At 43.3% G+C, this 11,188-nt stretch overlaps 2 protein-coding genes across 2 annotated transcripts in view; both read right to left on the bottom strand.

Annotated features, from left to right (window-relative positions):
- Positions 1-268: 268 nt before the first annotated feature.
- On the bottom strand, positions 269-4,303 carry TP53I3 (tumor protein p53 inducible protein 3). Its single transcript, XM_010179796.1, has 5 exons — positions 4,160-4,303; positions 3,191-3,458; positions 2,143-2,355; positions 1,336-1,532; positions 269-541 (listed from the first exon to the last, which is right to left on the bottom strand). Exons 1-5 carry the CDS (start codon positions 4,295-4,297, stop codon positions 353-355), a joined length of 1,005 nt encoding a protein of 334 aa, XP_010178098.1. The 5' UTR covers positions 4,298-4,303; the 3' UTR covers positions 269-352.
- A 3,034-nt stretch (positions 4,304-7,337) lies between these two features.
- Positions 7,338-11,188, bottom strand: part of PFN4 (profilin family, member 4) — a 5,859-nt gene continuing 2,008 nt past the window's right edge. Inside the window, 2 exon segments of the mRNA XM_010179795.1 lie at positions 7,338-7,366; positions 9,933-10,038. Of these exon segments, the coding sequence (XP_010178097.1) occupies positions 7,338-7,366; positions 9,933-10,038 (135 nt within the window).

Below are 11,188 nucleotides of genomic sequence, written 5' to 3'. Positions count from 1 at the left end.
TGGGGATTGCGCGGGGTACGGGGGCCGAGCCGGCGGTCGGTGGTGGGCGCAGGGCGAGAAGGCTCCGGGAAGGGACAGCGAAGGAACTGGAGGCTGAGGTTGGCAGTTGGAGCCTCGCAGTTTTCTCCTGCATCGCCCACGTTTTGTTTCTGCAATCAAGACACGATGCCGGAGCTGCGACGTGAACCTTTAATTATTAAACACATCCTGAAAGGCTTTGCTTTACCTCTCCTTTTTGTCGTCCTCCCACAACAAATCAGTCTGGCTCTGGAACCAGAAACGGCAGGTGCTCTGCTTGCCAGACACCCCTGACGATTGTGGCCCTGCAACAAGTGCAGCAGTAGGCCTTTCTTTAAGATGAAGCAGGCATTTCAATGACAATTTTGCCGATATTCTTATTTTCTTCCATGATCCTGTGTGCCTCTGCAATCTCGTGCAGAGGGTAAACGCTGTCAACGCGTGGTTGGAGACGAGGGGAGGCTCCTCCAGAAAAATGCGGCAGCGCGTTTTCTGTGAAGGCTTTCACCAGCTGCTCCTTGTACTGAAGGAAAAATGAAAGCATTGTGAAGATGATTTCTAATAATTTCATTTCATTCACAGAGATGTATCTAAGCACAGCGTACAAGATGTGCACAGTTCTCAGGGAGACTGTGTGACATTCACACAGTGAGATGAACATGTGAACATCTGACAGGTGGAGATTACAAAGAAGAAAGCCTTGAGATTAATTATATTTTAATTGAATGCAATTCACCCAACAAGTGGTATAAGCTCAGTGCAGGAACATTTAAACTCAAACTGAGAAAATTCTTGAGAATATGATGTATTAGATCATAGACAGAACCTGTCCTAGGGCTCTACACTGCTGTCTTGTGCTGTAACGTCTGAGAATTTTCCACATAAAGTGTCTTTTCTTTCATAATTTCTAAGTATCCAAGTGACCATTTTCCATCTACTTGGAAAAAATATTTAATAGAAGTTTTTCTCTCCCCCCATCCACGCTGCCCTGACTTGATCAAGTTGCCTGACTACTTGAGTTTTGCTGCTGCTTAGCCAAATCTTGAAATTATGGTACTCATGAAGTATGTCAAGAGGTCCTGGGTATCAGTCCCCTGATTCAGTAGTTCTAAAAGGGAGGCACTTAATAAAAATAGAAAAGGGAAAAATATAACTTAGTTTTGCAATGCTTTCCAAGGTATGCAGAAACAGTTCCAGGTGGTGCTTTTTTGGTATCAATGCGTTGGATTCTGCTTTAACACTGGTCAAAAGAAAGCTCGCAGCACTATCATCAATTTTGAGACCAAACTGTGTACGCTGTTGACAGCCATTACTTGCCTCCTTGTCTCGTGATCGTAACAGACTTGTATGGATGCTCGCTCTTTTGGAAAGCAGCCTTGCAAGCAAATCTCCGTGTACTTCACCTCCACTCAGCAGGCCATAAATAATCCAGCGGCCATCAGTGCTCAGGCAGTTGAGATTCTTCTCCCAGTATGAGCCACCAACACAATCTAAGATAATATCTACTCCAGAACCTCAAGTAGAAGCAGAAAAGATTTCAGGGATGTGGTTGAGCTGCCTTAAAGGTCAGATAATTTCAGGCAAAACTGAAGCCTTGTTTTTTATAGGTACAGAATCAATCCTGCAATTCTTATTTAAATCTTTCTACTGAAATTAGGAATTGACACGGTGATTTGTAAGGAATTAGAGATTCAAGAGCAAACAAAGAACCATTGTAGATATCCAGATGCAGACTCTGTCATAAACCATTCCAAATGCTGAGAAAAGCCAACTTCTTTCTAACAGTAAGAGAACTGAGTTTTGTGCTCATACTCAAACATTTACAAAGAGAACTGTGAGGATTTGGTCCCACAGTTCCTTGTGGAGGCAACAGTAACACAGGTACAATGTTTATGCCCCAAATGAATGGAAAGCCAAAGAGAGTTCCTGCAGAAAACAGAGCACAGTGAAACTAAGGAAAGATCCATGATACATCCTTGGGCTGACCAGGATGTTCAGTTGTGCCGACAGCTCAGTACTGTCTGCTCCTTCACCGATGAAGGTGACATTTCAAGGTTGTATGTGTGTATCTGTTAGGATGCACACACTCAACTCTACCGGTGTCTTTCACACGGAGTTTCTTACCTTGGGTGAACTCCAAGACCTTTTCACTAAAATCTTCATTCTTGTAGTTGAACCCTGCAGCTGCTCCAGCAGTTGAAGCTGCTTTCAGTTTCTCTTCAGTTCCTGCTGTCACGATGGGAACAGCTTTCGCCAGTCTTACCAGCTGAATGGCTGCCAAACCAACGCCACTGGCTCCAGCGTGGATCAGCACTCTTTCGCCCTTCTGTATTTTACCTGAAGGGGGACATGAGGGAAACAGTTACCCTTTTGGCATCACCTTTGGATTAAAACATGATCGGGGGGAAAATACTGAAGAGGAAGCTGAAAGAGGTCCCCTTGAGTGGGCTTTGTTTACAACGTCGTATCTTTCATAAAAGAAACAAATCCAGAACTAACATCACTGGCAGTGTACCAACAGAACTCCATTTTACCAACATCAGGGGAATGACTTTAGCTTGGCCCTGTCCAGTTCTGGGCATCCATGACCGAGCTGCTGAGGTGAGGAAAACCCTGGCCAGTGCTGTTGTTAGTGCCACCGTAGCACATCTTCAACACAAAGAGTGTGAGCTTACAGCTGTTTTATATCAGCTCAGAGGGCATTCTACCTACAATTAATGTCTCTGTGAGGCAAGGTAAAAGATATTGCCTACTGTAGATTATAGGCAATTAGGGAGGAAAGTTAATGACATGGGCATGCTTTCAGGGAAATCAAATATTTAGATGTAGGATGTGTTTTCAGTTGTAGTACATGTAAGTTATTTCAGAGTTTAGGCTTAATGGAAATCGCCATTTAAGCTGAGAAACATGGATGAAAAGAAAAACTGGCCATCTTTCCACATCCTTTCTCGTAAATAAGAAATCAGCAGAGCAAGTTGTGACTGGGGAGATGTGGTCAAGATTTCAGGATTTGGGTCTGGCATACTGGATTGTGACCCGTGTGAATGGAGTGACAGAGAAAAGGCTTTTCAAAGGCAAACGGCATTCAGACCGAGGCAACAAAGAGAGGATTTCATAACAGAAAGGAAGAGGAGCTGTTTTGGTGGGATAGATTTGCAAATGTGCCTCTCACCTACAAAATGCAGCAGTTGAAAGGCTGTTAACCAAGCTTCAGGAATGGCTGCAGCCTGAATAAAAGTCATATCACTGGGGACTGGCATCAGGTGGCCTTCGGGTACTGTAACGTATTGTGCCTGGCCACCTCCGGAGAGCAGAGCCATCACTGCATCGCCCATCTTCCAGCGGCCCTTGCAGCCAGGTCCCAGCCCAGCCACGCGCCCAGCTGCTTCTAAGCCTAAAATATCACTCGCTCCTTTGGGGGGAGGGTACTTCCCTCTCCTCTAAAAGAGAAGAAAAGAGAGGGCAAGGGAAGGAGAAGCCACACATCAGTGAGCGTAATGACCCGCAGTATTTTGTTCACGTGCCTCCAACCTAAATTCCTATTATTTAATCCTGATTTTGTGCTGTGCAAATATTCCAGTTAATCGAGGATCTTTATACTCTGGCAACAATTCTTGTTTCCTAAGTATATTTTATTCTTAAAACAGCGTACATGTTCAATTTGTTGCAAGTCTCCTTTGTCCAGGCCAGTCCATGTTGGGGAGGTGTTATGGTCTGCAGTTGCAGAGTGTGGCTTTCAGCTCAAATTAAAGCAGCTCAGATATAACAATCTGAATGTGATTTTCCCAGGCTGGAATTGATCCAGTGGAACATTTCACATTCATCTCAAATGTTCTCTGTTAGCCCAGAGAACGGTCTGAGCACCTAGAAAGACCAAAGCTCCAGTTTTACATCCTCTCTTGAGAGGGAGCTGCCTTTCCATGCTACCCCAGCATTGCAGTGACCCAGATAAAAACATTTGTCTGCTGAATCAACAGACATCTCTTCTTTCAGCCCTATGAACATTCCCTTCGAAGACTCCCATCCAAATGCTCACCAGGCCCAATCTCTTTTAACTCTTCAGATTTGTCAAGACTTCAGATAGGGGCTTGAAAAATTGGTGTCGTTTTCAGGTGCATAAATCTGCTTCACATTCACATACCTGGAGTAAATCGGCCCTATTCAGAGCGCTGGCAGAGACCTTCACAAGAACTTCTCCTTCTCCTGGATGTGGTTTCATCACTTCTTTCACGTAGAGATTTTCTGGGCCTCCTGGGCAATCAAAATGGGCTGCCAACATTTTCTCTGAAAGAAAACAAACAAACAAACAAAAAACCCAGCATGAGTGCAGACACAAGCAAGATCCCCTGGCATCAAGTCATAACCCTGCACAGGGCCATATGTGCATCCAGCAGCACTGAGCACCCACTCGCCATAACTTTAAAAGGTAGCACGCAAATGAAAATAGCATCCTTTGCTCTCAACTTCCAGCATGATTAGGGCTCCAGTGCTCAACTGACTAAAGGACACAGACCCTTAAAATAGTAGGCACGAAAGGGATTTTAAATTTCTCAGCAGAAAGAGCCTTTATTTGACACATCTAAAACCATGTAAGGGCTGCCTTACGATTCAGCCCGTAGAGGGCAACTGGAAGATAGGCAAAGGCACAGTGGTGAGTTAGTGTGAGTGAAAGATGGTTTTAAAAACTGTTTTTTTAAATGGCAAATGGTTTTTAAAATCCCTATTTATTTCCCTTGCCTGAGCAAGTGATTCCTGTGTGCCTGATTCACTATGGTAGAGAGTCCCGCTGCTGCAGGACTCCTTAACTAACTCCTCCAGCGCTGTTCCTGGGTTCCTCAGTTTTGGCACCAGCAACTTTTGAGAAGCGCTGAGATATCAAACCTCCTCCCACCTATGAAAACTAAATCTGGAGCAGTCTTCCTTCTGCCCCCTGGGTACTGGGTGGAAGGAGATGAGGAAAGAATCATAACAGGAACGACTGTGTTATTTCCCAAGAGCTGGTAATATACTGAATACTGTTTAGGGATGCCAGCCAAAAACATGTGCTCTGCAAGCCAGAGCCTCTTTGAGTAAACACCACCGTGTGACAGCCCACTATGCCTTCCATAAAATCACTTCATTCTGATATTTGCTCATTAAAGACTAACTGCATACTTACTTGTATGGAGAATGATAAAAGCATTCAAGGACTGTAAATCCCCACAGGGTGGTGCTCTATGGCCATTTACAGTGACTAAACACTTCCAATTATTCGTATAAAATGCAACTTAAAGTCTTTTCTTTCTGAGGCTGTCTGTTGTTTTCAGCTGAACCATTTAATCCAGCCACACAAAATTTGTATTGGCACAGAAATTTAATGGGAAGCCCATCAGATACCACCCCCCTTCTGCTCTCTTAATCTGTCCAAATTAAGTCAATTAAAAATAAGATGTGAAGGAAGTGTTTATCCCTCTTCCAACACAGTTCACGAGACTGCATTTTTATAAAGGCTTTTCTTTGTCACTAGCAGCAGACTCACAAAAATATAAGAAGAACTACCGTGAGAATCCAAATACCTTGCTTTCAAATGCACAGAAAACCACGGGAGTTGAAACTCAAGTTTCCAACTAAATGCAGCAACTTCAAACTGTCAGATCTACGGGCAGTGGCCCAAAACAACAATTTAAAGAAGTGATTCCTGGGCACAGTGTGTGACTGACCTTTTTCCTGTAATGAAGGGAGGACGTTTTCCACACCAGGACTGAGCCCAGCCTGTCCTCGGATGGAGTCTGATCCCAGTTCCTCCCCCAGAACAGAGTCTGGTCCCAGCTCCTCCTCTCCCAGCTGTGCCCTTGCCATTGGCCATTCTCCACCAATTCAAGGGGTGGAACAGGATGAGGTTGTGTTTTCCTTTGGAGAGACAGATGTGAGCAGTCAGAAATATTGGCACATTTCACTCCTATTTCTACCTGTGGACCTAGTTTATTCCACAGATTGAGCCCTAATTGTACTGTCCCCTTTGGCACTGAGGTGGAGATTCACTGCTCCCCCCAGCACACGGGGAGGTTTGGTGCAGTGCCTTCCCTGTGCAGATCACTGGATACGTGCATAGTTGGATGTTCTGGGGCAGAGCCCAGAACTACTGCTTTCATTTCTGAACTCTGAGTAGCGCTGACCAGATTTACTTAAATCTCCTGAAAGGCACATGAGCTGTGGCAGTCCTTTTGCTATGTATCCACCCGGGGAGGCTTTCTTGTGCTCTTGTTCCTGTAAGGCAGCAGTGTGCAGTTTACTGGTTCATGTCTGTCAGCACCGTGCATTTCTACTTGGTGTTTCAGCTCCCTGATCTCACCTCTTTGTTGAGCTTTACCATTTCCTCGAGAAGGATCTGATCATGCCTTTGTCCATGTCCTAGTCACCAGCTCTTGAGTATTTGAGAGTTGTCAGGGAATAAAACCAACACTTCAGAGTATTTAAAAATGATAAACCGTGTGTCTGTCCATGTGTGGGATTCTTCTGTGGATTTTTTTCCTATTGATTTTGAGATTTTTGGATTCAGGCTTTGAAAGTCTTCTTCTAAACAAATTTAGAAACAAATGTAGCTAAAAATTATTTTGCTCTTACATGTCTCCAAGAGTTAGTAATTTATTTGTTTCTTCAGATAAGATCATGGAGCCTGGTCTTCTTACGCCTGCTCTTCACCTGGTGATACAGGCAGAGCTCCAGCTGTCCCTGTACAGTAATGGGTTCACTCAAATGTGGAGTCTTTGATGTCTTACAGTACACACAGTCTGATCCAGGTCTGGTAATGATGTCCCTCCCTCCCAGTCCTCACAGAACTTTGCAATCTACCACAGTTTAAAATAACTTGATGTAGCACTCAATGACAGTGCAAACTGACATGTTAAGAATGTGTTTTATTTGTAATATTGAAAGATGTACAGGACAATCTGAAATCTGTTAAGGTAACAATTTCCTTAGTCCCTTGGGTCTGTGATGCTACTCAAGCTATTAGAGAACTTATGTTGCTTAGTGAGCTTAATAATTTTCTTATCTGGACACAGGCTAAAAGACAACATTAGAAAGATGAAGCAGAGCATCTTAAACCAAATCTTGAAGTCATCACTTTCAGTTCAGTTAAGATACTTAGATGATAGATGCATAGAGTAGTCCTCTTAGGAGCAGCCCTGGAGTGTTCTTGGAAAAAGAGAAGGAAACTTAGCAGTCACAATGTTGCAAAGCAGCAGTTTCATGCTTAAATTGGATAATGCTTCAAACTCCTGTACTTTATTTCCTCATTAGCAGTCCTGAGGTTGATGAAGTTCAAGTTTTCTGCTGTTTCAGCTACCTTTCTCTCTAAAGAAGTCTGCTGTAATAACACAAGGAAATTAAATTTAAAAACAAACCCACTCAAAACAAAAACACAATGAGAAAAATCATATACAGAACTGCTGCAGTGGAGATGCTTTTTTTTTAAGTTCAAGTCCACCTAAGACTATATTGTACTCGAAATAAGACAGCAATATTTCTAGCTGAAAATTAAAAATACTAATACCTTCATTCATGAGGTATTGTGTGTTCTAAAGAATAAACACTGAGCCCTTCAAACCTAAATTGTTTTCAGAAATCTCTGGTAACACGCAAGAAAAAGCTACTTTGTTTTCTTTTTGCAAAGAAATCATCTAGAACAGCAAGAATAAACTCCAGAAAATACACATTGACAAAACTGCTGCAAATCTGGCCCTGGAAACACCTTAGACTGTATTCAGGAACAGTGGCCAATTATGGACAATGGGATTCTTTGCAAGACCACATAACTTGTGTGCAAATTGTTACAGGATTTTGCAAGTGCTGGCATTTTTTGCCATCTCTCAACAATGTCTGCTCCTCCCATGGCAGCAAAGCAGCTACTATCAACTGTCATACGGCTCCTGAATTTGTTTCTGAGCCAGATGGGCAGACCTGGGGCTAAAAACCACAATGGCAGCTTTTGGATCTGCTCCAGCTCCATATGTAGTACTGCAGAAAAAACACTAGGATAGAGCTAGTGGGGAATTAGCTTAAAATATAAGGCCCAACTCTTAGATTTATTCTCATTAACTGCTGCCCTAGAAGGAGACAATCCCTTGAAAACACCCCTTACCTGGCAAGACCATTCTGGTTTGGTAGTATTTCACACCCATTTTGACCAGTGATTTAAAACTCTAACTGATGCTCTCAGTAGACTTAACCCAGTGGACGTCCTTGAGGTTACTGCTTGAAGCTGTTTGTCCTTACCTTATGGCAAATGTTACCAGGATGGGAAATCTCTCTGTTCATCAATTCATAGCCCAGCACATAAATGTTCCCCAAAAATCGTATTATTTGAAGTTAATGTGCTGGCCATACAAAGATCTATAATACCTAATATCTAACAGATTCATCACAGCTCTTAAATATGTCAGGGATCAGGCAAAATCACATCTGAAGCACAAGATAAGCAAGGCAGTGCAGTGCTGGTACAATGGTTTTGTGCTCAACTTGCTATGGGACACTGACAAAAACAATGGCCAAGGACATAACTTAAAGCAGCCTGAGGTCACTCTGAGAGTTGAAGATGAAATGAACATAGGAAGGATCCAAAAAACATGGGCAATCCACTTCCCTCTTCTCCTGACCTGTCTGCAGTCAGATGTGTTTTGGTTAAACAAAGTTCAGGGGCCAAGAATCAGGCTTCCATGAGTCCAGAAGGCAAGTATGGTTTAAAACCTGCATTAGAGCCTCTAAAACCCTGTTCTTGACCGTAGCTTTTTGAACTGTAAAAGCCTTTTGAAAAAGGTCTGATAAAAATTTGTTACTGAGAGTCTTAGAGCTCATTCCAGCCTAAATAGCTTATGCTCCAAAACACAAATTAGCTCCACGACTTTTAGGCACCTAAGTGAGGAACAAAAACTAGGAGCATAGTGGGCCTACAATTTCATTCCTATTTAGTGAAAGAAGATGGGCATACACGTAGATTAAGTTGGAGATCATTGCTTTACAAAATATTCTTTAGAAACATCCTTGAAATTACTTAGAAATTCCTTAGAATTACCCCTCCCGTGAAAACCAAGGCTATTCTGGGAATCTACTCTTGTGCATTTTACCTATTTGGATTATGTGATAAAACGATTGTGTCCTTGATATGGAGTCAGCCATACATCAGATGTGTAACTCTGTTCTTCATCTCCCAAACCAAGGACAATAAGAGTGATTAATCCTTCCCAGTACCTCACACAAAGGGAAAACTACATTTGAGATTATATCAGGATTCTGCAGCTGGTCTGCAAAGGGCTGGGTTTTGCAATATTCCCAAATGGGAAACAAAGAGCTGGATGTCTTTAAAACATTGAGCCCTAGAGAGAGAAACTTAAGAGGACTCACACAAAGGAAGCAGGCAGGAGAGGGAAGGAAACGGGCACTCTGGTTACAGAAGAGGTGCTTTGCTACTGTGAGAGAAGAAAATTCAATGTCTCGAGATTCACGTGTAGAAAAAGAGACTCCAGCTTTCTTCTAGGGACTAGGCTTTCTAGAGGGAGTTTAAGTGGACTGTGAAGCAGAGTATCACAGCTGATGCTCTGCAAAAGTCTGCTTAAGACCTCAGCATTAGGCATTGAGGTCAAGAAAATGTGACTGCCAGGTCTCATTTTGCTGAGGGGTAGCTAAAAGAAAACTAGTGCCAGAACAGCCGAGGAAAGAGTCTGGGAAGCTGTTCATACCCACGGAGGCTTTGGAGCACACTGGGATGTGATACCTGGAGAAGGTTTAGCTGTGGAGCCATAATGATGCGTGTGTTCAGTTTCCCAGATTTTTGGGATTTGGCGGTTTGTCAGGTGAATTTCTGAACCTGTTTGCAAGGGTGGAGCTAATCGGTGAGATAACAGCACGCAGGCACACAGGTACAGGATTTCTCTTACCTAGTTTCTCCACAGCTTCCACGCACACACTGGGATACATGCCTGCTCGATAAGTAGCAACCAGGATGAAAGTCAGTGTCTTCACAACTATCAGGCCTCCATGTGGCTGCATAATACAGAAAATTGGTATAAGGTTACAAGGCTCTAAAAATGCACATAGGTATACAGATTGCCTTACAATTTGGGCCAATTACAGGCATTTTATTTGCCAATATAGCTGTTTTCTTGGGGGAAAAAAGGCAAATACTGTCTTACAGACTAAGCTAGGACACAAACAGGGACAGTGCATGTCCTGAAGTCTGCTGACTATTAAAGCAAGTCAGTCAAATGCTTCATTATATTGCCTATTCTCATTTCCATTATTGCACAGCGTTTTGAAGAAGTGTTATCCTAGTGCTCAATGTCATATACAAAGGCACTGATAAATGCAAATAAAATAACTGATATTTACATGAAGGCGTGCCCAGTGTTTAGTGAACCCTGCCTCCCAAACTCTGCCTCACCAATTTGTAATGAGGAACGGAAAACGACATTGCAAAGGACTGCATTTTTCTGAATCCGGATACAAATCTAAGAGCTACTCAGCTTCTTCTGCAAGTTGCTTAGCGCATTTCAGGATGGATTTACTGCGAAGAGAAAGAATTAAGAAGACCTCAGTAACACCTCATTGGATGTATTTACTTCACATTGTGTGACTTGGCAGTAGTAACAAAATTCTGCCATCTCGAGGACAGCTGCCTGCAGCTGTGTTCTCCATTTCTGTATTTCACAGGTGAAGTGCTATGGCTGGAGTCCCACAAGGTGAAGTAAGCTGTCACACAAGGTCCTGCTCATCCCTGTCTCTCCCCCAAACCAGTTACCTGCTCCTGCTACCTTATTCTGGCCTGTGGGCTTGCCAGGCCCTCCTGTTACCTGATTGATTCATTAATGTGGCAAGAACCAACCCAGCAAAAATCCGAAGTGATAGTTTTTTCCCACATTGGGGAAATGAACTGATTCAAAGGAGATTGTGACAAGCCCTGCAGCTGGTGGTAAGGAACTCAATGGTGTTACCCATGAAATGTGTATTACACAGCTGGCACTATTTTGTATTCTGCACTGATTTCAAACCGGGACACACACCTACTGGGAAGAGAAGATGTGGACAGGAAGACAGGAAGACAGATGGAAAGGAAGGGAAGAAGGGAAGGGAAGGGAAGGGAAGGGAAGGGAAGGGAAGGGAAGGGAAGGGAAGGGAAGGGAGGAGACAAGCATGT

Source organism: Mesitornis unicolor, unplaced genomic scaffold (assembly GCF_000695765.1).
Source record: "Mesitornis unicolor isolate BGI_N332 unplaced genomic scaffold, ASM69576v1 scaffold43882, whole genome shotgun sequence".
Lineage (NCBI taxonomy): Eukaryota > Metazoa > Chordata > Aves > Mesitornithiformes > Mesitornithidae > Mesitornis > Mesitornis unicolor.
The sequence above is the reverse complement of the archived record's forward strand: the minus strand, read 5'-3'. Positions and strand labels throughout refer to the sequence as shown.